Below are 26,883 nucleotides of genomic sequence, written 5' to 3'. Positions count from 1 at the left end.
TGAGATCTGCAGATCAACTACGTGGTTCTCTTTGCATACCTTTGCCAGGCACTATCGTTTGGGCGTTTTGACCCCCGATACGTCTTTTGTGTATGTTCTTGCATGGGTTTCTGCTTCCTGCTCTACCTGAGGACTGCTTTGCTACATCTTAGAAGTCTCTAGATTCATCTGCTGCTGGTAAGGAAGAAAAAGTTGTCTTTATTGATCATTTTAATTCCTTTAATCACAATGGATGAATCCAGGATCTCACACTTTGCCTTTTTCATTCTTTCTTTAGCTGGCTGGAGAAACTGTTTCCCTGTTTAGGGTGCTGGATTTGTTGATATATTGAGTTGATATTCACTTTTGTTTTGTGCGCTGTGAGGAAGGAGAATTGTTGCTATTCTAATTATATTCTGCTTTGTGACATACTGACTAAGGAGCATTCTGTCCTTTAAGACAGAGCTCAGTTTCTTTTGTGCTGTATCTCCACTTCTTGGCAGATGGTCACAACCCACAAGTCTTTGAATTCATCTGCTGTGACTAAAGGAAAGAAAATGATCAGGTGAGACCATTTTTTCCTTGAATTTTTTCAGTAAATATAAGAAATCTTCATCCAGTTTCTCTGCTCTTGTCTCCTTCCCCCTCCTGTTTGTTCTGTAACACACAAAAATAATTACGCACTTGCAAATATAAGAAAAAAATGTTTACAAAGAAGATTCCACTTGCGCTTAGTTTGGTCAAAAGCGGGAATGGTCTCCGATCCCAACTGTAGAATATCTCCTAACCTGCACAGCCATGCAACTTCCAAACCTGAAAGCCCCCCAGACCAAGACCCGGTTCAAAATTCTCAGTCAAAACCAAAGAAGGGGAAGTTTTGGTGACAGTTTCCAAAGCGGTCTCCACAAAACCACGCCCTGTGGAGAGGAGAAAAAAAAAAAAAAGAGATGCTGTAGTTTGCCACCACTAGTTCTATGAAATGAGGTTAAGGAGTCAAAACCACTAGTCAGGACACCATGAATATTGGGAGAAAGAGACTTTGGCATCCCACTACAATTCATGAACCCAGTGCATAAGCGCTGCTACATTGTACAGCTGAATGTAGTGCTCAGACCCTCTTTGTCCTTTGGAAGAGTCAGTTTATTAAGGCCAATGCATACTCTTACCCTGTCCAAAAACTGTTTCTAAATACTCTCTATCCATTTATCATCCTTAAATGTTATCTTAAAAGGAACAATTTCCATAGAGTCCCACAGATCAGTCCAGACATGTCTCTCTACCTGCAGGTGGAGATAGAACTTCAGAGGTTTACTATATGTGGTCATGTGCAGCCGAGCTAACCTCGGTATTCTTTCTATGTAGCAGGTGGAGGGTCATAGCCATGAAGCTCTGGATTGATCTGGCTCCTAGCCAGTCCCCTGGGCCCTATTGAGGTTTTCTCTTGGGATTTTGTGGGTACACCTGGAGGTGGCAGATCCCCCCCCCCCGGCATCCTCTCTCTTTTTTCTGAGCTATGTGCCTCTGTTGTCTGGCTCCAGCTGTGTGTCTCCTGCCTTTGTTTAAAAAAAAAAAAAAGTGCAATCTTTCATTTTCTTTATCCAGCTTCTCCCCTTTTTCTTTATTTGACATCTCCCTCTCGTCTTCTAACCCCCTCCCTGCAAGGTCCGGTGTCGCTCCTTCTCTCTTCACTCTGCTTCTGCTGGAGCCTTTCCATTTTTTGGGCCACTGGCAGTGTTAGCAATGTAAACACGCTGCCTTTTCCCTGCCCGGAAGGCTTCTCTCTGTTGGTACTTCCTGTTTCCGCATAGGTGGGTTGCTTGCAGAGAGAAGGCTTCCGGGCCAGGCAAAGGCAGCATGCTTACATTAGTACATAAGTACATAAGTAGTGCCATACTGGGAAAGACCAAAGGTCCATCTAGCCCAGCATCCTGTCACCGACAGTGGCCAATCCAGGTCAAGGGCACCTGGCACGCTCCCCAAACGTAAAAACATTCCAGACAAGTTATACCTAAAAATGCGGAATTTTTCCAAGTCCATTTAATAGCGGTCTATGGACTTGTCCTTTAGGAATCTATCTAACCCCTTTTTAAACTCCGTCAAGCTAACCGCCCGTACCACGTTCTCCGGCAACGAATTCCAGAGTCTAATTACACGTTGGGTGAAGAAAAATTTTCTCCGATTCGTTTTAAATTTACCACACTGTAGCTTCAACTCATGCCCTCTAGTCCTAGTATTTTTGGATAGCGTGAACAGTCGCTTCACATCCACCCGATCCATTCCACTCATTATTTTATACACTTCTATCATATCTCCCCTCAGCCGTCTCTTCTCCAAGCTGAAAAGCCCTAGCCTTCTCAGCCTCTCTTCATAGGAAAGTCGTCCCATCCCCACTATCATTTTCGTCGCCCTTCGCTGTACCTTTTCCAATTCTACTATATCTTTTTTGAGATACGGAGACCAGTACTGAACACAATACTCCAGGTGCGGTCGCACCATGGAGCGATACAACGGCATTATAACATCCGCACACCTGGACTCCATACCCTTCCTAATAACACCCAACATTCTATTCGCTTTCCTAGCCGCAGCAGCACACTGAGCAGAAGGTTTCAGCGTATCATCGACGACGACACCCAGATCCCTTTCTTGATCCGTAACTCCTAACGCGGAACCTTGCAAGACGTAGCTATAATTCGGGTTCCTCTTACCCACATGCATCACTTTGCACTTGTCAACATTGAACTTCATCTGCCACTTGCACGCCCATTCTCCCAGTCTCGCAAGGTCCTCCTGTAATCGTTCACATTCCTCCTGCGACTTGACGACCCTGAATAATTTTGTGTCATCGGCGAATTTAATTACCTCACTAGTTATTCCCATCTCTAGGTCATTTATAAATACATTAAAAAGCAACGGACCCAGCACAGACCCCTGCGGGACCCCACTAACTACCCTCCTCCACTGAGAATACTGGCCACGCAATCCTACTCTCTGCTTCCTATCTTTCAACCAGTTCTTAATCCATAATAATACCCTACCTCCGATTCCATGACTCTGCAATTTCTTCAGGAGTCTTTCGTGCGGCACTTTGTCAAACGCCTTCTGAAAATCCAGATATACAATATCAACCGGCTCCCCATTGTCCACATGTTTGCTTACCCCCTCAAAAAAATGCATTAGATTGGTGAGGCAAGACTTCCCTTCACTAAATCCGTGCTGACTTTGTCTCATCAGTCCATTGGTAGATCTGCTTGTGGCCTGGAAGATGGAAAGACTGCAGCTGGAGGGCAGGGAAGGGGAAAGAGAGCAACACCAGAGCTTGCAAGGGGGGAGGGAGAGAGAGTAACACTGGACCCTGTGGCGGCGGGGGAGGGAGGGGAAAGTGACACCGGAACTTGTAGGGAGGGAGGGCGGGGCGACACTGGACTTTGTATGGAGTGCGGGCGACATCGAACCTTGTGGGAAGGGAGAGTGGGAGATCGACACCATAACTTATAGGAGGGGAGGGACACAGAGAGGAGGTGCTGTTCAGGACAGAGAGGGAATGACGGTGGACACGAAGAAAGAAAAAAGTCAAATAGGAGGTATTAGAAAGTAGAAGATAGATTGGACTGGGGGAGGCGAGAAGGAGCAGAAGATGGATGGGATGGGAGAGGAAGAAAGAAGTGAAAAATGGTTGGGATGTGGTGGGGGAGGGAAGATGGAGCAGAAGATGGGTGTGAAGGGGGTGTGGGGGGGCTGAGGGAAGGAGCAAAATATGGATGAGGAGGGGAAAGGAGCAGGAGGGGCTGGAGGGGGCTTGGGGATATGGATATAGGGGAGTGGAACAGAGAAGATGAGGCTAAGATGTGTTGGGACTGGAGTAGGAGATGGGACTAAGGGGAAGGGAACAAAGCAGAAGATGGATCGGGCTAGGGGATGTGGGTGAATGGGAAGGAGGGAGAAGGGGAACAGAGTAGGAAATTATGGTAGGAGAGATGGAGTGGGAATTTGAGGGGATAATGAATACTTGGCAATTTTAGATATGAGTGGGGATGTATTGATGGGAGAATGAGTGAGGGTTTCAAATGAGGGATATTAGAAGAGAGGCAAGGAAAGGGGATGCCATGGGGAAAGGTTGAGACATAATGTGAATGACATGGAAGACTGGAGAGAGGATGAGAGGCACTGAAAAGGGATGGGGGGTATTGGAGAGATATGACTATCTGAAGGGGTTGAGTGATGGTGGGAATGTTAAAAAGATGAGATGCTATTGGACATAGGGTATAAGGTAAGGGATAAGAATGACTTTGGAGACAAGGGAATGAAGAAGAGACGGATGGAGCTGGGAACTGATAAGGTTATGAGATCCAGTGGAGGGTAGATGAGGGTTAAGAGGATGGGAGCGGAGGCTAAGGAAGTGGATGAAAGATGGGGAAAGAGGTTTAGGAGACTGGATAAGTGAGAGAGGGAGCAATGGGCATGCTGGAGAGGGAATGAGAGGGCAATGGTAAAAGCTAGTAGGCAGATGAGAAGTGAAACTGAGACCAAAGATTAAAAGGTGAGAGAAAAGGGGATAAATACAGAAGAGAAAAAGGGGAAAAACATGAAATTGAAAGATCAGTGCTAGATGTAGAAAAGGAAAAGAAGAAGAGGAGAGAGAAACATAGAAACATTACGGGAAATAAAGGCCAAATGGCCCATCCAGTCTGCCCATCCTCTGTAACCCCTAACTCTTCCTGAGCGATTCCAAGTGCTTATCCCATGCCTTTTTAAATTCTGACACAGTCCTTGACTCCACAACCTCCACCAGGAGGCCATTCCACGCTTCCACCACCCTTTCTGTGAAATACTTTCTTAGATTACTCCTAAGCCTATTCCCTCTTAACTTTATCATATACCCCCTCGTTCCAGAGCTTTCCTTCAGTTGAAAAAGGCTCACTTCCTGTACATTAATGCTCGAGATATTTAAACGTCTCTATCGTATCTCCCTTCTCCTTCCTGTCTTCCAGCGTATACATGTTGAAGTTCATAAACCTGTCCCTATATTTTTTGTTTTCAAGACCGCTTACTAATTTTGTAGCAGCCCTCTGGACCAACTCCATCCTGTTTATATCTTTTCATAGGTGTGGTTTCCAGAACTGCCCACAGTACTCTAAATGGGGTCTCACCAGAGACTTTATACAATGGCACTATCAACTTCTTTTTCCTGCTGGTCATCCCTCTTTTTATGCACCCAAGCATCCTTCTGGCTTTGACCATCACTTTTTTCTACCTGTTTGGAAGCTTTAAAGTCATCGGACACAATCCCCCCGAAGTCCCGCTCTTCCTTCGTACACTGATGCACTTCACCCCCTATACTGTACCATTCCCTCGGATTCTTGTGAAACAAGTGCATGACCCTGCATTTTTTAGCATTAAATTTTAGTTGCCAAATATCGGTCCATTCCTTCAGCTTCACTAGGTCCTTCCTCATGTCATTCACACCCTCCAGGGTGTCCATCCTGTTGCAGAGCTTGGTATCGTCCGCAAACCTTATCAGACAAAGACATTAAAAAGAGCTGGCTCAAGGACCGATCCCTGCGGTACTTCACTGACAACAGCCCTTTCTTCAGAGCAAGCTCCATTTAGCACTACCCTCTGTCTGCTTCCATTCAACCAATTTTTAACCCAATCAGTTACTCTAGGTCCCATACCGAGGGCACTCAGTTTATAGTCGCCTGTGTGGAACCATGTCAAAGGCTTTACTGAAATCCAAGTATACCACATTATGCGCCCCTCCCACATCCAGCTGTTTGGTCACCCAGTCGAAGAAGTCAGATTCGTCTGACATGACCTGCCACTAGTGAAGCCGCGCTTCCTCAGGTCATGCATTCTATTCAGTTTGAGAAATCTCACAATCCTGTGCTTTAGTATCATGTGTACACAACTCCAATCTACACTAGGAGTGGCCTAGTGGTTAGGGTGGTGGACTTTGGTCCTGAGGAACTGAGTTCGATTCCCACTTCAGGCACAGGCAGTTCCTTGTGACTCTGGGCAAGTCACTTAACCCTCCATTGCCCCATGTAAGCCGCATTGAGCCTGCCATGAGTGGGAAAGCGTGGGGTACAAATGTAACAAAAATAACAAAAAAAATAATAGGGGACATAAACCTTCACCTGGAAGACTCTAATGCAACAAATGAACATGATTGCAAGGACTTCCTACAACTATAGGACCTTAACTTGCCTAATATGCAAGCTACACATGTCAAAGGACATACAATTGACCTCATCACATACAAACTATCCTTAGACTCAAATTTTATACTAATAGATACATGGCCAGACCACCATAAATTAAACGTAGCCCTGCAATGGCGGAAAAAAGACATGCACCCCAAGCAAGAATGCACAACCTACACCACTAGAGGACAGATTGATCCTGCTACATTCTGGCAACAAATCTACAAAAACGAATGGATAGCACAGACAGATTCCAAACACTACCTCCAAAATTGGGACGACAGATGCAGGAACATACTAGATGAAATTGCACCACTACAAACAAGAACCACACGAAGACACAACTCAATACCTTGGTTTAACGAAGAACTGAAAAAACTAAAAACGCAAGCCAGGAGACTCAAACGCGCATGGCAGACGTCAGACGCATGCACAGGAACTTCCAGAGAAGATGATTGAGGAAGCAACGCGAAGGGCACAACAATACTTCGGCGGTCGGGGGTTTGGGTCCCCCGTCAGCACAGGTAGTCCACAACGGCGGCCGTAGCGCGCGCGCGCGGGGGGGGGGGGGGGGGGGAGAGAAATTGCCTGCCTAGGGCCCGTTTCCTTGCCTTCAGAAATGGGCCTTTTTTACTAGTCTTAAATAATAACACTACACACGATCTATACAAATCCGAAATCTTATCACATGACAAACACTACCACCCTAAACCGTATGTAAAATGATGACCTAATATAGATCATAATCCAAGATATTATTCAGGAACCTTCATACAATACCATAATGTATTCTTCTTGACCATGAGTGTATATATATACCATGATATATTCCATATATGTAATGTTCCATGTATGTAGGCACCTTAACGCAATACCATTTGTAATTCTGTTAACCAGAAATAGCAACCGCCATTACGGCAAATGTAAGCCACATTGAGCCTGCAAATTGGTGGGAAAATGTGGGATACAAATGCTACAAATAAAAATAAATAAATTTTTTCCATTACCTTACCACTGAGGTCAGTTCTCCAGGACCACTCCAGTTTCTAAGGAAGTACATAAGTATTGCCATACTAGGAAAGACCAAAGGTCCATCAATCCCAGCATCCTGTTTCCAACAGTGGCCAATCCAGATCACAAATACCTGGCAAGATCCCAAAAAAGTACAAAACATTTTATACTGCTTATCCCAGAAATAGTGGATTTTCCCCAAGTCCATTTAATAACAGTCTATGGAATTTTCCTTTAGGAAGTCTTCTAAACCTTTTTAAAACTCCGCTAAGTTAACCGCCTTTACCACATTCTCTGGCAATGAATTCCAGAGTTTAATTACACATTGAGTGACGAAACATTTTCTCCGATTCATTTTAAATTTACTACATTGTAGCTTCATCGCATGCCCCCTAGTCTTAGTATTTTTGGAAAGCGTGAACAGACGCTTCACATCTACCCGTTCAACTCCACTCATTATTTTATAGACCTCTATCATATCTCCTCTCAGCCGCCTTTTCTCCAAGCTGAAGAGCCCTAGCCGCTTTAGCCTTTCCTCATAGGGAAGTTGTTCCATCCCCTTTATCATTTTCATCGCCCTTCTTCACCTTTTCTAATTCCACTATATTTTTTTGATTTATAGTGACCAGAATTGAACACAATATTTGAGGTGTGGTCGCACCATGGAGCAATACAAAGGCATTATAACATCCTCATTTTTGTTTTTCATTCCTTTCCTAATAATACCTAACATTCTATTTGCTTTCTTAGCTGCAGCAGCACACTGAGCAGAAGGTTTCAACGTATCATCAACGACGACACCTAGATCCCTTTCTTGGTCCGTGACTCCTAAAGTGGAACCTTGCATGATGTAGCTATAATTCGGGTTCCTCTTTCCCACATGCATCACTTTGCACTTGCTCACATTAAACGTCATCAGCCATTTAGACGCCCAGTCTTGTAAGGTCCTCTTGTAATTTTTCACAATCCTCCTGCGATTTAACGACTTTGAATAACTTTGTGTCATCAGCAAATTTAATTACCTCACTATTTACTCCCATCTCTAGGTCATTTATAAATATGTTAAAAAGCAGCGGTCCCAGCACAGACACCTGGGGAACCCCATTAACTACCCTTCTCCATTGAGAATATTGACCATTTAACCCTACTCTCTGTTTTCTATCTTTTAACCAGTTTTTAATCCACAATAGAACACTATCTCCTATCCCATGACTCTCCAATTTCCTCTGGAGTCTTTCATGAGGTACTTTGTCAAACGCCTTCTGAAAATCCAGATACACAATATCAACCGGCTCACCTTTATCCACGTTTGTTCACCCCTTCAAAGAAATGTAGTAGATTGGCGAGGCAAGATTCCCCTTCACTAAATCCATGTTGACTTTGTCTCATTAATCCATGCTTTTGAATATGCTCTGTAATTTTGTTCTTAATAGTCTCTACCATTTTGCCCGGCACCGACGTCAGACTCACCGGTCTATAATTTCCCAGATCTCTTCTGGAACTTTTTTTAAAAATCAGCGTTACATTGGCCACCCTCCAATCTTCCAGTACCACACTCGATTTTAAGGATAAATTACATATTTCTAACAATAGCTCTGCAAGCTCATTTTACAGTTCTATCAGTACTCTGGGATGAATACCATCCAGTCCAGGAGATTTGCTACTCTTCAGTTTGTAGAACTGCCCCATTACATCCTCCAGGTTTACAGAGAATTCATTAAGTTTCTCCGACTTGCCAGCTTCAAATACCATTTCCGGCACCGGTATCGCTCCCAAATCTTCCTTGGTGAAGACCGAAGCAAAGAATTCATTTAATCTCTCCACTACGGCTTTGTCTTCCTTGAGTGCCCCTTTTACTGCTCGGTCATCTAGTGGTCCAACCGATTCTTTTGCCGACTTCCTGATTTTAATATACCTAAAAAAAATTTTTACTATGTGTTTTTTTGCCTCCAAACCAATCTTTTTTTCGAAGTCCCTCTTAGCCTTCCTTATCAGCGCTTTGCATTTCACTTGACATTCTTTATGCCGTTTATTATTTTCAGTCGGTTCCTTCTTCCATTTTCTGAAGGATTTTCCTTTAGCTCTAATAGCTTCCTTCACCTCACTTTTTAACTTTTTAAGTATTGAAGCACCAGTCAACGGAGCCACCAGAACCTCTCCAAGTATCTTAAGCACCCTCGGGTGTATGCAGTGGCGTTCCTGGGGGGGCTGGCACCCGGGACGGATCGCCGATGTGCCCCACCCCCGGCGAAAGGACCCCCTGCGAAGGAACCCCCCCTCCCCCCGCCGGGTGCACGCCGCTGGGGGGGGTTGTTCCATGCTTCTTCTCTCTGCCCCGGAACAGGAAGTAACCTGTTCTGGGGCAGAGAAGAAGCATGGAACAACGGAGGACAGGCGGGCGCAGCACCCCCCCAGTGGCGTGCACCCTGGGCGGACCGCACCCACCGCCCCCCCTAGGAACGCCACTGGGTGTATCCCATCTGGCCCCATTGCTCAAAAGCCAACCTGGCAGAGAATTTAGAGAAGACTGTCACATGGAAAGCGGAAAAGAGACTGGGACCAGCCCAAGTAGAAAAATAAAATGCTCAGACAAAGGTAGAAAAGAAAAAATATTTTTATTTAAAGGACTGAGATGTGCCTGCTTTTGTGACATGTACATCTTTCTATTTTTGTGTTCTTCAGAGTGCAGGAGAAAATACATTTCTGTTTCTCTCTCTTACCAGTGTTTGCACTGCTTAGAGAGTCTAGCTTTCTTGAGGAGATATCTATTTCAGTTTTTCTGTGGTTCCCTATTTTGTATATTGATAAAAACCACCGAGGTGGAGGAACAGATGACCACTTTGAATAGTAGAACAAGGAAAAGAGGGCGGGAAGTGGAAGGATCTTCCAACATAGTACATTAACACGCAGGTAATTGTTCAAGAGGTTTTATTGGCAACTACCTGTGTAATAGTGTCCTATGTTAGAAGATTCTTCCACTATCCTCTCTCTCTTCCCTATTTTGTATCATGCGAGGGTCTGTCCATGCTCTGCATGTGCAACTTAGGTGAAGTATTCTGCTAGCATGTAATGTCTGTAGGAAATTATAACAGTCCAGATTGTTCCAGTTTCCCAGTAGCAGGTATATTGGTGCTCTAGGGCGCTTAGCACGATCCTTTCATAGGTAGGTTAGGGCTGTTGTTATGATACATTTTCTGTATATGTTTTGAGTGTCTTTTTGCTGGGTTTTGTGTTACTTCATAAATTGTCTGGCCCTATTTGAAAGACACTGGGGCAAACAAAACTCCATGTGATTTAAGCTTGTGGTGATCACAATTTGAATATTTTTTATGGTGAGTTGTAAGGGGGATAAAGTAGTTAAGCGGCTAGGATAACCGGTTCATCCTAGCTGGTTAAGTGCTGAATATCACACAAACTGTTTTTATCAAGCTGTGTTTGCTTGGATATTCAATGCAGGTGCATGGAGTTAGCTAGGCACTGAATATCAGGGAATAATGCCAGCAGTGGTCAGCTAACTGCTATCAGGTGAATATTGGGCCCAGTATGTCTGCTGGAGAGGGATTATGTTACTGGAAAAAGTTAAGGAAACGTCCATAGACCGTTATTAAATGAACTTGGGGAAAATCCACTATTTCTGGGATAAGCAGTATAAAATGTTTTGTACATTTTTGGGATCTTGCCGGGTATTTGTGACCTGGATTGGCCACTGTTGGAAACAGGATGCTGGGCTCATGGACCTTTGGTCTTTCCCAGTATGGCAATACTTATGTACTGAGATGAAACCAGTATCAGATTTTATTTTGTCTGGTGAATTCTATGGGGAAATTCTGTAGTTCAGTTTTGCACCTACCATGAGGAAGGCTCCTGTGGATGCAGAATATACATTTGCATTTAACACTGTGACAGTGAAGAGTCAGGGATGACTTTTTTTTTTTTAATGTTTTTTTTTTTATATATATTGGAGTTCCAGGCAACATAATTCAAATAATTTTTGTTGAGTATAGCTGATGTCAGGTTTTTTGTTTTGTATAGCTTGGTAATATAAATTGCATTCTATTTTTCCTGAGGCAACTGCCTGATTACTGCTCAAAGTAAGGGGATCCACTCATCCTTCTTCCTAATCAGAGTTTTTCAAAGGATCCTCTCTTTTGGGTGCCTTGAAGGGGTACCACCTTATCCCTTCCCTCAGAAAGCAGACTGCCGTGAGCTACCCCAGGAATAAGTGCTGGCAACTTGAGGAGGCCAAGAGGAAAAAAGTAATGCCAAAAGGGGAGGGGGCAGGAGGGCTAGGAAAAAAAAAAAGGTGCTGGTTGTAAGGGGTGGGGGGGGGGGGGGGGGGGGGGGGAGTGCCGCTTGTGGATGGCCTCAGGAAAAATGTTCTCTTTTTTTTTTTTTGTGGCAGGGGTGCGGGGGTATTTTTTTCCATCCATGTTGCATGGTATGGAGAGTTGCTGCTAAGGAAGGAGAAAGTTGGGATCGGGAGAAAGTGAACAGAGAGGGTGCTGGTGTCAGGCCTAGGGAAAGTGCACTCTTCGAATGTGAAAGAGGCATAATGAGAGAAATTTCTCTTGGTGCTGGCTCATTTCAGTAAAAACCAAAAATCTTCTTCACTGTTTTGATATACTGGCTTCATATTCAGTGTTTTAGTCTGGGGTGTGTGTTGAATAACCATAACGAATATGTATCAGATGTATATATGCAAATGAATATGCTAATGTGCTAATCCATATCCTCCCCCCCCCCCCATCCCCAAATGGAAGGGCCAAACTATGCCCATGCATATAATGAAGCGTGCATTAATATATTTTTTTTTTGTTGTGGACTGGCAGTGAACTTTTCTGTGGCCTTTGTGTTTCAGTGTTCAAGTTTCATGTAATCAATATTGCAGTTTTCATAGGTGTTTCAAATATTTTACTTCAGGCCACAGGAGTAGTTGATCAGTTTGTGCGATAAAATAACTTTGGTTGCAATGTCTTTGAGGCAGTCTTTTTTTTTTCTTTTTTCTTTTTTTTTTCTTTTTCAGGTTCAGATATTTGGCAGTTTCAGTACAGGGCTATATCTACCAACTAGGTAAGTTTGGTTTGTTTGTTTTTTTTTGTTACGGAGGTATTGTAAATCTACTTTTATTTTTCAAGTTCTTGTACCAAATCATATCCCTGGAATTTAATACAATGTCTGTAATGTTATTTCTGCAGTCTTTGAAACACCCATCTGCCAGATGAGTGTGGTGACACCAACTTTAGCTAGACTTTTTATTAGCATTAGGAGTTCTTTGCTATAAGAAGCAGTGACAGTTCTTCAGGCCAGCCTTCTTGTCTGGAGACTTTACAGCTGTTAGAAACAGAATTTTTAAAAATCCTGCTGGAGCAGAGTTGGGGACTCGGTAGGAGTTTTGCTAAGGATCCCATCAAAGCATTTGTAATGACCATGTGCACAGACTTAACTGTTGACCCCCAATAAGTTTGTCACTTAGGACATATTGCTATATTGTATATACTCAAAAGGAGGAAGTTGGAGAATTTATTAAAATGTATAATCCGTCCATCCAAAAATCTGGGCGAAGTACAATAAAACAAACATAATCAAATTGCATAAAACACTATCAATACACTCAATACACATAAACAGAGCCTTAATGTGGATCTGGGAGCCCAAACACCCCACCAGCTGTGCTTTAGAGAATGCTCTCTGATATAGTAAAGCCTTTATCTGTTTCGTAAATACCGCCAAAGAAGTCAATTGCCGTACAGAAAAAGGCAAAGCATTCCATGTTTGAGGTCTGACAACAGGAAAAAATCCACACAAGAGCAGCCTGCAGTCGAATAGTGCAGACAATGGGAACAGTCAACGATTCTTGATCCAGCAATCGCAAGGATCTTGTAGGATAATACTCCTGCAACTTTTGAGCCTCATCATGCAGTTCCTTAAAAACCAATACCAGCAGTTTAAATTGAATCTGCCAGGCAATGGACAACCAATGCAAATGTGGAGTAATATGTTCAAACTTAATTGCTCTAGTAAGAAATTGAGCTGCACCATTCTGCACCACCTGCAGAGCTCGCAACACTCCATGCGGTAATTCACACAATCAAGGCGTTACATTAAAGTGTGGTAACAAATAACTTTGCAAAACAGCATGAAAATTCTGCTCCGAAAGAAAACCGAATCACCAAACGCAGTTTAAAAACACTGTATGAATCACTGACCTAACATGTACCTTCATTGACAAGGTCGTGTCTAAGGTCACTCCTAAACTCCGAATAGAATCCAACACTGGCACAAAAACAGAATCCAAATAAAAGACATGAAAAAGGACAAACCTCACCCACCCACGAGAACCGCAAAATTTGGGTCTTTGTCACATTCCATTCATCCTTAACCAGGACTGAATCTTACAAAAATGTGACTCCACTAACTGAAACTTCTATATCTGGAACAGAAAAATAAAATTGTATGTCATCGGCATACAAGCAATAGCAAATACCCAATCCTGCCAAAACTTTGCAAATCAGCAACAAAAACAAATTAAACAATAGTGAAGACAAAGAAGAACCTTGCGGTACTCCTAAAGTCATTGTCATCCATGCTGAGTTTGAAGAGCCTTGTACTACTTGAAATGTCTGGGCTTTCAAAAAGACCGAAATCAGGCCAACACTTTCCCGGTAATCCCAAATGATTTCAAATGACGCAACAACAACTCAAACACAGCCGCAACATTCAGGGAAATCAGCAAGAACTGATGCCCATGATCAATCCAGCGTGAATGTGTCATCTTAATCTTCCTCTTCATTTGCATTTCATTACTTCACCTAAGTTTAAAACTGCTTTGAAAATTTTGCTTTCTTAGGGTCAGCTTCTCCGTTCTACACAATTGGGTGTTATCTCTTCCTACTAGCAGTGGAGGTTGAGAAAACTGAATTCTGCCAGTACCCATCAACAGCATAAGCTAAGCTACGGTGTTCCCTTGAACAATCTAGTATTTTTCTCTTTTTCAGCAGGTGGTAGGTCTTGCTGATGATGCTCCTGGCTGCAGCCTCACAACATGGTTGAGCCTAGTGGATGCTCCCAGGCCTCAGTCTCAGGACGGTACCTGGTTGAGGTCAGAGCTTGGCTGTGCAGCTCCCAGTCACACTTATTATGCTACTGTGTGAGGCTGTGGGGCCTTGCTCAAGGGTTATGGGTCCCCATCCTCACCCCTCTTGGGGGTTCACCCTGATTGGGTGTACTCCCCACGGGCTTCCCCTGCAGCTCCCAAGTTTTTCAAGTGCTAGCTTTGGTAGTGCGTATATAAAAATAAATAAATTCAATTGGCCTGGCTAGCTTTATGCCCTTTGTCAGGGGCAAATGCTGTTGTAAAGAGATAAGTAGGGAATTTTTCTGTAGGCGTACCCAGAGAACCAGGAACGGCAGATATGCTGAGGGTAGGCCCAGGCAGGCAGGTGTGCATGCGTCTACCATAGAGTCAGCAGCTGAGCAGGGATAATGGATTTATAGTGTGTAAATGTGGCTCATTCAATCTGTCTTCTCTGTCTGAGCATTTTACACGTGCTGTTCTCCTCCCCCCTTGAGCTCTGGATATATTCCTCTGTGTTCCTGCCAATGCAAATTGGCAGAATCCTCACGTCTCTCTCAGTTCACTCAGACAGGGTGAATAAATCCTTGGTCATGTGCTGAGCTTTTTTCATTCCTGTCCCATCCCCAAGGTTGGCCTGCATAGGGGGATCCGTAGGTGCCCCGGTGGTTTTTTGGCTCCAAAGCTTGACCCTGATAATCAGGCCCTGCACAAGTGCTCTTTTGGAACCTAATTATAGCCTTAACACTAACCCTCATCCTCTTGGTTGAGGGGGATTGTCAGAGACCCTGTTTTGGGAGCTTAGCACCGTAGAATGGATCTTGCTATTCCAGCGGGTCTGGGTTCTTCAGAGGGATTGGAGGAAGACTCTGAGGTCCTCTTGGGCTTCCAGTTCCCCATGGACTCCAAGGACTCTTCCTGAGAAAATATGAGAGAAGACATTTCTCTGGGTAAGTGAACATTTTGCTCTGTGCTTCGTTGATTTTAAAGCTTGGGGATAAGAGAAATTTTAGGTTTGATAGCTTGAAAAAAAAAAAAAATATATATATATATATTAGAATAATTCACTATTCAAAAAAAAAAAAAAGATGTGCTAGGGGTGAGTATGAAGACTGCAATAGGCTCTAATGTAGGCTGTGATGGAAGTTTCCGTTCAAAACTATAGGAAAAATGGGTTTTACACTATGGAAACTAATAATGTTTGCTTATTTTATATATATAACTTTATTAGTTTCCATAGTGTAAAACCCATTTTTCCTATAGTTTTGAACGGAAACTTAACCATCACAGCCTACATTAGAGCCTATTTCAGTCTTCATACCCACCCCTAGCACTTTTTTTTTTTTGGAATAGTGAATTATTCTAACTAGGATAGCAAGAGAGTTTTCATTAGTATTTTATTAGATTTCATTACTTTCTGAGAAGCAGACACTAATCACAATATACCATAATAATCTTAAGACTCCTTATATTAGTCTAATATTCCTAGTATCTTAACAGTTTTAATTACAACTCACTAAGATGCAGACAGCAGTCCAGGCAGTGAGAGGGATGCTTTCCTTAGCCTCTGCAGCAGATGAATCCAGAAACTGCAGGGTTCTATCTGCCTATTAGCTGGTGGAGATAGAGAACACTGAAATGAAGGCAATGACTCTGGACATCCAGCTTCTCAGCTCTTCAGTAGATCTCCAGCAGGTGGTGGATAGATTCTCTCCAGCTCCAGGATTCTGGTTTGTGGGTGCTCCTGGGCTGTGTTTGGCCAGTTGAGCCATGGGGTTTGTGGCTGAAGGTGCCAGCTGTGAGGGAAAGAAGCAGCAAGGTCCATCAGTTGGCTGGAACTGTGAGCAGTGTTGAAAGCCTTGCTGGCTATTACGGAGTTACTGGAAGGTCAAGCGGTCTGTGTGCTTTTGGACAACACAACAGCATTGACCTACCTCAACTGTCGGGGTGGTCTGCAGAGCAGGTCGTTGACTGCAGAAGCGTGCAATCTTCTGGAGTGGGTGGAGAACCACGTTCTGTGTTTGTCAGCGGTGGCGCACATTGCTGGTCAGCGCAATTTGTAGGCAGTTTTTGTCAGTTATCTCCTTGATTCGGCAGAATGGGAGCTGGTGTCACAAGCATTTCTTAAAACTTGCCAGATGTGGAGATTGACCTGATGGTGACCAGGGCGAATGCCAAGGTAGCCAAGTTCTTCAGCAGAAGAAGAGCCCAGGTTTGCAGGATTGGAATACCCTACTGCAGCCCTGGCTGGAGTTGACACTCCTTTATGTGTCCAGCTGTGGCCCCTAATCAGGCAGGTTCTCCATAGGATAGGATGACACCGGGGACCGGTGATTTTTGTGATGCAGGATTGGCTGTGCCGCCCTTGGTATGTGGACTTGGTACATTGTAGGGGTATTTACCAGAGATCTCACCTTTGCTGGTCTTGGCCTATACAAGCCTGAACAATTCTTAGAACAATATGGATTCTGCAACCTGTGACCTGAATACATCTGTACCTAGCAGAATCCAGCTTTCTTGCAAAGGAAAATTACTGCATAGCATTGCCTGATTACTTCTTCCAAGGACATATTCTCTGTATTGCCAGTTAGCCCTGTTATCTCCTGGGAACGTTGGGGGAGAGAAGCTCTTGGCTACAGGAATATGCAATCATCCTGGAGGATCTGAGCTAACAAGGAATTGGCATGACATTTATAACAAAGGTTTGCTTCTGGAACATGCAGGTGGCTGGACATGATGTCATCATAAGTGATTGGTCCATGGGTATCATCTGACCTTTTGGATACCAAAGATTTGGATTGAAGAAGGTTCAGTCAGGGAGGGGAGTTGAGAGAAGAAGACGAGAAGGAAGAACACCAGACAACTGGCAGGTGGATAGAAAGCTCTGAAGAGCCAGAGACTGTTTTGAACTGCATACCTTGTAAGCAATTGACAAGGTTAGCTCAGCTACAACAAGGCCTCATCTACTGACTGTGCTATCTACATTCAGATACATAAATCTTGGACCTTTTTCCCGGACTGAGAAGCTCGCTGAATCTTTCAGCTGGAGACTCTGAGGAATTCTGCTTCTCCACCACTGGGAGTCCGACAGACAGGGTGAGATCAAGGGTATATTCCTATGTTCTGGGATAGTTAGTCTTTAGTTGTGTTTGAAATAAGAGAGGTTTGCGTCAGGACTTTGGTCTGTTTATTCAGCTGCTAACTTGTATTCTGCATAAGACAAGTGATTAAGTTTTCACAATAATCATTAGTTGTGATTTGTTTAATCACTCCCTTTAGTTAGTCTGTAGTATGATATATTGTGTTATCTATTCTGGTGATAATCTAATTTTATAGCAAGTAATTTTGTATTTAGCTTGGCATTTTGCTTCAGTATATATATATTTCTTTTACATAATAAACCCTAAATATATTTAATCTGTGGCATGGTGTTTTGGTTTATTTTCACAGCTAAACTAGCTTTTCAGTGGACTTCAGAGGTACCTCCCCTAGACCTGAGTCATAGTTTTACTATCTGATATAAGTACCTCTAGAAACACCCTACAACATCTCCTGATTGAGGTGCCCTTTCAGATTCCAGTCTTGTCACGTTTACTGCATCAGGATCCAGTACTAATGGAGGATCCTTCCTGCTTTGGTCATATGGGTTGGTTTTTGAGAGGTCGCGATTGAGAGAAAAGGGCTATTCTGACACGGTGAAGGCCACCCTTCAGGCTTGGAAGCAACTGTGTATTCCCGCATGTGACAGACGTTTGAACCTTGGTGTGCAACTCGTGTTTGGTCGCCATTGTGGGTGTCAGTGTTGCAGATGTTGGCCATTTTGCCGGAGGGTCTACAGAAGGGTTTGGCCTCCAACTCTGGTTCAAGTCGTGGCTTTGGCTTGTTTCCAGGGGCAGGTATTGGGTTCTTCCTGGAAGCACATCCGGATGTGGTGTGCTTTTTGTGAAGTGTGCTTTATCTCCCCCTGCCGCTTTGCCATCCTTGTCTGCTTTGCCATTCGAGCTGCTGCGACTAGCGTTGGATAAAGATCTCACCCTGAAAGCCATTTTTCTAGTGGCCATTGCTTTGGCGCGTCAAGTCTGAGATCCAAGCATTGAGATCTTTCAGTTTTCGGAGTCTGGTGTGACTTTGCAGACAGTACTGTCCTTTTTGCCAAAAGTTGTGTCCTCCTTTTTATCTAAATCGGCCTGTTTCTTTCTTCGTTTCGGTGCGAGGACTTTCCAGAGAATTTTACTCAGCTATGCCTGTTGGATTTTTGTACGGCTTTCCTCCAGTACTTGCAGATGTCTAATGAATTTAGTTTGGATCATCTTTTGTGCTTCTGTCAGGACCCAAACGGGGCTATGCTGCGTCCAAGGTGACTATAACTCAGTGGCTGAAGGAGGCGATTTTTTTCGGCGTATCTTTTTGGCGGGGGGGGGGGGGGGGTCAGTCCTTCAACACAGGTGCTGTCAGCTTCCTGTCCTTTCTTTGGAGGAGATTTGTCGGGCATCTTCTTGGCTTCACAGCATTGTTTTTTGAAGCATCATCACATTGATGTGGCTGAGCGGGAAGGTGCGCAGTATGGCGCAGCGGTTCTCTTGAGTGGCAGTTTCCTACTCATTTTAAGGCATTGCTTTGGTACATCCCATTGGTTTCTGGATTCATCTGCTGCAGAGGCTAAAGAGAGAAAAATTATGCCTTACCTGATAATTTTCTTTCCTTTAGTCACTGCAGATGAATCCCGGATTCCTCCCGTTTCTGTGATGAATCCAGGATCCCTTCCATCTCTGGTGCACTGCAGGTACTTTTGTTTCAGATGAGGTTTATTCAGATGCAATGGTTTAAAAAAAAATACAAGACATAGATTCTCTAGGAGAACAGAGTGGTTTGGTTGGATATTCAGGTTTCATTTGTGAGGAAAGTTTGCATTTTTTTTTTCCTCTCGTTTTGCCTTGTGACGCAACATATACTGAAGGGCTGAGGAGCTGGATGTCCAGTTTCACTGCTTTCATTTGTGTTCTCAATCATCACCTGCTGGTAGGCGGATACAACATACCAGTTTCTGGATTCATCTGCTGTGAAAGAAGATTATAAGGTAAGACATAATTTTTCCTTTCAGTCTTTGCACTGGGTGTCACATGAATGATCTCCCAGTTGGTGAGAGGTTATATGTGAGTGCTCAATACAGAGAGCTCTCAGAGCAGGAGTCCTTTCTCTAGAAGACACAGTAGTAGATTTGGAGAAGCTATGGGAGATAGAGGTACATAGAGGAGACCTGCAGGGATGTTTTAGAGAAGTCTCACCTCTAGTCTGGCAGCCCCTGTGTTACCTTGGAGGAGGGAGCTCTCCTAAAAGGAGAATATCACCCTGGTAAAGTAGGACATAATCTTGTAGCCAGGACCAGTCCACCAGGGGATGCAATACTGTCTTGCACTGATGTCTCTCCAGGAGCTTCTGCCCATGAGGGAAGGGTTAGGACAGCAGTTGTAGTTGGTGATTGTCATTAGGCGTGTAGATAGCTGGGTGGTTGGTGGACGTCAGGATTGCCTGGTCACTTGCTTGCCTGATGTGATGGTGATGGACCTCGCACATCACTTGGATAGGATTTTAGATAGTGCTGTGGAGTAGCCAGCTATCTCATTACATGTGACATAGGAAAATGTGGGAGGGAGTTTCTGGAAGCCAAATTTAGGCTCTTGGGTAGAAAACTGAAATCCAGATCTAACCAGGATAGCATTTTAAAAAATGCTTCTGGTTTCACACACAGGACCCAAGAGGCATGTAGAGCTCTGAAGTCTCAATGTGTGATTGAGGCGATGATGGATTTAGACTTGTTAGAAGCTGGGCAGTATTCTGGGAAAGGGGGAGCCTGTTCTGAGAGGATGGACTCCACCTTAACCAAGGATGGAACCAGGCTGTTGGCACTAACATTTTAAAAAGGAGATACAGCAGCTTTTAAATTAAAACTGAGGGGGGGGGGGGGGGGGGGCAGTTGCCTAGATGCACATGGTTTACTGTGGAGTATCCTTGAAGGATACTATTGAAACAGGATATTTAGGGAATCCCAATAGACAGGTTTCTAGAATGGTGAAAGAAAGCAAGGAGTATTTTTTTTTTTTTAAATCTCATTTGTACCCCACAGTTTCCCAACAATGTCAGGCTCAATGTGGCTTACAATGCACCACAGAGGCAAGTGCCAATGTAGCAAAATGAAACTAATACAGCAAATCTACAAGTGATAATGGGGAAGAATGGGAATGGATGGGGATAGAGGGCAAGCTGGTAGGGAAGGGAATATGTCCAAATGTCTTTAGTTTGGTGTACGTCCAGCAGTGGAGTCACTGGGAGAGCCAGCAGGGTAGGCATTTCTGAATAACATGGTCTTCAGTGATTTCCGGAATGTTGGATGATCTGCAATGGGTCTAATGGACCTTGGTAAAGAGTTCCAAAACTGAGTCCCAAGGAAAGAGAAGGAGGTAGCGTACGCAGTTTTGTACTTCAATGCAGTTCGGATAGAGGAGGGTAAGATAGGAGCGGGCAAGACGGGACGCATTCCGGAGCGGTAAGGAGATGAGATCTATCATGTAGCCAGGTACTTCACCGTAAAGTATTTGGTGTACTAGAGAGCAAAGTTTGAAGGTGATACGTTCTGTGACAGGGAGCCAATGTAACTTTTTTCGAAGGGGCATGGCAGGTTCAAACTTAGAAGTACCACAAACCAATCTTGCCGCTGTGTTTTGGGCAGTCTGCAGCGTCTTAAGCAGTTGCCGTTTGCGTCCGGCATACACTCCGTTACAGTAGTCCAGGTGGCATAGTACGATGGATTGTATGATGCTTCTAAAGACTTCTCGAGGGAAAAACGGTTTTATTCTTTTTAGTTTCCACAGCGAGAAAAACATCTTCTTTGTGGTGGCGTGAACGTGTTGTTCGAGTGACAGTGAGCGGTCCAGAGTGACTCCTAAAATTTTAAGGCTATCTAAAATGGGGAGGCATAAGGTGGAGGTAATTAATGTTGGAGGCCTATACTTGTTGGGCTGAGAAGTTAATAGTAGGCAGTGGGTTTTGTCAGTGTTCAGTTTGAGCTTATTTAAGGGGAGAACAGAGTAAAGGATGCAAATTTATCCTAGTCAACTAAAAAACATGAGACTAGCCATTCTGGGTCAGATTAATGGTCCATCTAGCCCTGTATCCTGCTTCCAGCAGTGGCCAATGCAGGTCACAAGTACCTGGCAGAAACCCAAATAGTAGCAACATTCTAAGCAGCTTGTAGTTGCAAGGAAAATAAAACACAATTTGAAATATATACAAACTAGCCGTTAAGCCCGTTAAAACGGGCGCGTATTGGAATGGTTTTTTTTCCCAAGGCCCCCCTCCCGTTGCAGCTGCAAGGCCCCCTGCCATCCTCCTTCCCTGCCAGCTCCAAGGCCCCCTCTGTCCCTCCCTCCCAGCTCCAAGGCTCCAGTCCTCCCCCCTTCCCAGCAGCAAGGCCCCCTGCCCGCCCTCCCTCCCAGCTCCCAAGGCCCCCTTCCCTCCCTCCCAGTTCCAAGGCCCCCTGCTCTCCCTCACAACTGTAAGGGGCCCCATTCCCTCAGAACTGTAAGGGCCTCCCTCCCAGTTCCAAGGCCCCCCCACCTTCTGAGACCTCCCATGTCCCCGCCCCCCCCCCCCCCCCTTCACCCAGCCCGGGCCCTCTCTTCGTTATTCAACTTACAGCAGCGCCAAAACAGCAGCAAGCAGCAGCTCCCGTTGGCCTTCCTTCACTGCCTGTGCCTCGCCCTCGTGTGACGTCATGTCGGCGAGGGCGGGGCACAGGCAGGGAAGGAAGGCCGACGGGAGCTGAAGCTGAGCTGCTTGCTGCTGTTTCGGCGCTGCTGTAAGTTGAATAACGAAGAGAGGGCCCGGGCCGGGTGAAGGGGGGGGGGTGGTGGTGACTCCGGGGGGGGGGGGGGGCGGTAGCGGCTACCTTGGGGGGGGAGCGGTAGCGACGTCAGCGGTTCCCTCCCTCCCCTTCCACGCAGTTTCCCTCTCTGTTCCGCCCCCCTCCCCCCGTCATCACGTCTTGACGCGGGGGCGGGACAGAGAGGGAAGTCTCTACTGCGCATTTGCAGGTGAGTCGGTCACTTGCCATTTATAGGTTTGATGCTAGAAGCCTAAAAAATAAGATGGGAGAGTTAGGATATATGGCACTAGATGAGGAGGTGGGTATAATAGGTATCTCAGAGAACTGTTGGAAGGATAACCATTAATGGTACACTGTTAACGAGTTTCAAAATTGTATCACAATGATAGTAGATCAAATTTGGGGAGGAGGGGGTTGCGCTATATGTTAGGGAATAGTCAAGTCAAAATAAACATTCTACATGAAACGAACTGTTGCGCGAAATTCTTATGGGTAGAAATTACATGTATGAAGGGAGAGTATTCTCTGAGGACAAGCTGGCCATATTCTTGCCTGGTATGGAGCATTAAAAAGCTAATATGTCTTTAAGAGAATATGCAGCATCCCCACCGTGCATGTCCGTGTGCCTTCCCGCCCACCATGAAGTACAGGACCAGCAGACTTTTCTTATGCGCCGTGAGAGAGGATAAGCCTGAGACGGTTATGGGGAAAATAACAGAAACTGTTATAAAGCATAAAATTATAGAACACACAGAGAAAACATGGTTTAATGGGACAATCAGTATAGATACAGCTAAGGGAAGTCTTGCCTCACCAAATTGCTTCACTTCTGTGAAGGCGTAGATAAATATGTGGATAAAGGTGAGCCAGTTGATGTAATGTATCTGGATTTTCAGAAAGCTTTTGACAAAGTTCCTCATGAGAGACTCCTGAGAAAATTAGTTATGGGATAAGAGGCAATGTCCTTCTGTGGATTAGGAATTGGCTATTGGACAGAAACAGAGGGTAGGGTTAAATGGCCATTTTTCTCAGAGGAGGAGGGTGAATAGTGGAGTGCTGCAGAAATCAGTACTGGGACGGTGTTATTTAATAGAATTATAAATAATCTGGAAAACAGAATGACGAGCAAGGTGATTAAACTTGCAGATGATGCAAAATGATTTGAAAGTACAAAACCCCTCCGCGGAAAAACTACACTGGCTCCCAATCAAAGAACGCATTGCCTTTAAAATCTGCACCATGGTTCACAAAATTCTGTATGGCGAAGCGCCTGGGTACATGACAGACTTAATTGACTTACCAACCAGAAACGCCTCAGATTTAACACGGATATCTAAACCTACACTACCCAAGCTGTAAGGGTCTTAAATACAAATCTACCTATGCATCCAGCTTTTCCTACATAAGCACACAACTGTGGAACGCACTACCAAAAGCCTTAAAAGCAACCTACAACTACCTAAACTTCCGGAAAATATTAAAAACCACCCTTTTCAAAAAGGCATACCCTCCCGATCAAACTTAAAGGACTGATCTTGGCTACACATGAAAACCGAAGCATGTATGAGCACACTATTCTCCTACTTTACGACTCTTACTGTGGCTTTGCCATATAAACTTCACCTTATCACAACATCACATTGTATTTGTTCACACTGGAAACGGCAAACGTCTTTCTGGCACTATGTAAGCCACATTGAGCCTGCAAATTGGTGGGAAAATATGGGATACAAATGTAACAAATAAAACACATGCAGATTGTGAAAAATTACAGGAAGACCTTAGGAAACTGGAAAACTGGGCATACAAATGGCAGATTACATTTAATATGGACAAATGCAAAGTGAAGCACAATGGGAAGAATAGTTATCTGATTCTAGGGTCTACCTTAGATGTCAGCACTGAAGAAAAAGATCTAGTTGGTGTTGTAGACAATATAATAAAATCTTCTGCCCAGTGTGCGGTGTCAGCCAAAAAAAGCAAACAGGATGCTAGGAATTATTAGGAAAAGGATTCAAAATAAGACCAAGAATATTATAATGCCTATGTGTTGCTCCATGGTGCGACCTCACCTTGAGTATTGCGTTCAATTCTTGTCACCATATTTTAACAAATTTTATTGCGGAATTAGAAAAGGTTCAAAGATATGAGGAAAGGCTAAAGAGGTTAGACCTTTTCAGCTTGGAAAAGAGATAGCTGAGGGGGAATATGAATGAGGTCTATAAAATCCTGAGTGGTGTAGAACATATAGAAGTGAATCGATTTTTTGCTCTTTCAAAAAGTACATTGACCAGGGGACATTCAATGAAACTTCATCGAAATACTTTGAAGACAAATAGGAGGAAATATTTTTTCACTCAAGGAATAGTTAAGATCTGGACCTTGCTGCCGAAGAATATGGTAACAGCGGTTAGTGTATCTGGGTTTAAAAAAATGTTTGGACAAGTTCCTGGAGGAAAAGCTTGGACAGTGGGAGGGGAGGGGGGGTGAGGGAGCCACTGGTTGCCCTGGGATTGGTAGCATGAAATGTTGCTACTAATTGAATTTCTGCCAGGTCCTTGTGACCTAGATTGGCCACTGTTGGAAGCAGAATACTGGGCTAGATGGAACCTTGGTCTGACTCAGGATGTCTGTTCTCTTGCTCTTATGTGGAGCTAGCTAATCCAAAATTAGACAAAGCAATGGGGCCTGATGGTATATATCTGAACTTGGCACTTGAATTCGGAGAAGTTCTTTCAGCTTCTTTGATCTTTTCAGTGCTTCCTTAGTCTGGAGTGATCCTGGAGGACTGAGGAAGAATGCAAGTGGTCCATCCGCATATGCGACTGATAAACTACTACTACTACTTAACATTTCTAAAGCGCTACTAGGGTTATGCAGCGCTGTACAATTTAACATAGAAGGACAGTCCCTGCTCAAGGAGCTTACAATCTAAAGGACAAATGTACAGTCAATCAAATAGGGGCAGTCTAGACTCAGTATGTTCCTTAAAATGACTGGGTTAAAAAATGGTTAAGTGGAAGGAGACAGGGGGTAGTGTAAATGGAGTTTGCTTTGAGGAAAAGGATGTTGTCTGTGGTGTACCACTGGGATCTGTCCTTGGTCTGGCTCTTTTTAATCATCTTTGGGTGATATTGCAGAAGGACTGTCTGGTAAAGCAAGGCTTGTCTCCTTGTGGATAATACCAAATTCTATAATAGGTAGACACCCTGGAAGTTGTGGATAGCATGAGGAGGGATCTAGCGAAGCGTGAATGAAGTTGCCAATTTCTGTACAAAAGATTTAATGCACTTGGGTTCCAAAAATACAAGGGAACAATGTAGTATAGGGGTTGAAGTACTTCTGTGTAGGAAAGAGCGGGACTTGGTGGTAATTATATCTGATGATCTTAAGGTGGTCAAACAGTGGAAAAGTCGATGGTCAAAGCCAGAAGGATGTTCGGGTGCATAGTAAGAGGAATGGCCCTAAGAAGAAGAAAAAAGGCTGTAATTCCCTTGTATGTCTCTGATGAGGCCCCATTTAGAATACTATGCAATTCTTGAGACCATCTTCAAAAAGATATAAACAGGATGGAGTCTGTTCAGAGGGTGACTACAAAATTAGTCTGTTCTCTGTCATAAAGTGTATGGGGACAGATTTGTACCTCAACATGTTTACTCTGGAAGAAAGGCGGGAGAGAGGAGATATGATGGAGATTTGAATATCTCCTTGGCATTAATATACAGGACATGACCCTTTTTATAAATGGAGGAAAACTCTGGAAAGAGAGGACTTAGGATGAAGTTAAGAGGTGTTAGGCTCAGGAGTACTCTAATGAAGTAAAGTGTGGTGGATGCATGGAATAGCCTTCCAGTACAGGAGGTGGAGACATGGACTGTCTGGATTTAAGAAAGCATGGGACAGGCATTTGGGATCTCTTAGGGAAAGGAGGAGAAAGTGGATGCTGAGGATGGGCAGACTGGATGGACCATTTGACCCTTATCTGCTGTCATGTTTGTATGAATGCAGTTTTTACCACCTGATGCTGGATGGCAATGGATGTTACCCATTGTCAGCAGTGCTACTGGATCGTAGTGCCCCATTTATGATTTGAGGGGTGGGGGGGGGGCAGTCTGAGGAGCTGCTCTTTGCTGGCTGCACAGCTTTAGGTATCACATCTGCTCTTGGCTGGCAGGAGCTGAGATGAATTTGGTAGGAATGGTGGGTCCTGTGCTGACCCTTCAGTTTAGCTCTGTTCTCCCCTCAAGCGGGAAAGGTCTTTTCCCCCCTCTCCCACTTGTGTATGTGGGCCCCTGGCTGGCTGCAGATGGATTTGGGGCTACAGTTTATTCATACCCTTACTGTGGGTATTCATGCAGCTCCTGTCTGGGTTCTAGGTGGAAGCATTGTGGGTGTTGGAGTTGGTTATGAGCACTGGGCGGCTAGGTCATGAGAGTAAGCATCCTAGAGTCCGCAGTGGAGGGTTACTAGAAGGGCAGGCTCATATTCTGGCCTTGTTCTCCTTAGAGGTTGTGGGATGAAGGGGCCTTGTGGATGACGACGCTTTCTTCCTGTACACACTCTCCTCGTGGCTAGGTAGGCTTTCCCTAGAGGATGATAAAAACTATTCTGTACTTGTCTTTCCTTATTGACCAGGTGATAGAGATGCTCTGCATGGTGGACATAATAGAGAAGTAAGTCTTGAATGACATTCTGATTCTGGCAGGTCTCAATAACCCTCCAAGTCCTTTTTGCTA

The 26,883-nt window shown here is 44.3% G+C and overlaps 1 protein-coding gene across 2 annotated transcripts in view; it reads left to right on the top strand.

The window, feature by feature from the left end:
* Nucleotides 1–26,883, top strand: part of TENT4A (terminal nucleotidyltransferase 4A) — a 145,357-nt gene that overhangs the window by 18,590 nt on the left and 99,884 nt on the right. For both annotated transcript variants that reach the window (XM_030205430.1, XM_030205420.1), the window contains exon 3: nt 12,217–12,263. In XM_030205430.1, coding sequence (XP_030061290.1) covers nt 12,217–12,263 — 47 coding nt within the window. The remainder of the gene's footprint in view (nt 1–12,216; nt 12,264–26,883) is intronic.

This window comes from Microcaecilia unicolor, chromosome 1, assembly GCF_901765095.1.
Source record: "Microcaecilia unicolor chromosome 1, aMicUni1.1, whole genome shotgun sequence".
In the NCBI taxonomy this organism is placed as follows: Eukaryota; Metazoa; Chordata; class Amphibia; order Gymnophiona; family Siphonopidae; genus Microcaecilia; species Microcaecilia unicolor.
This window is presented reverse-complemented; position numbering and strand designations above follow the sequence as displayed.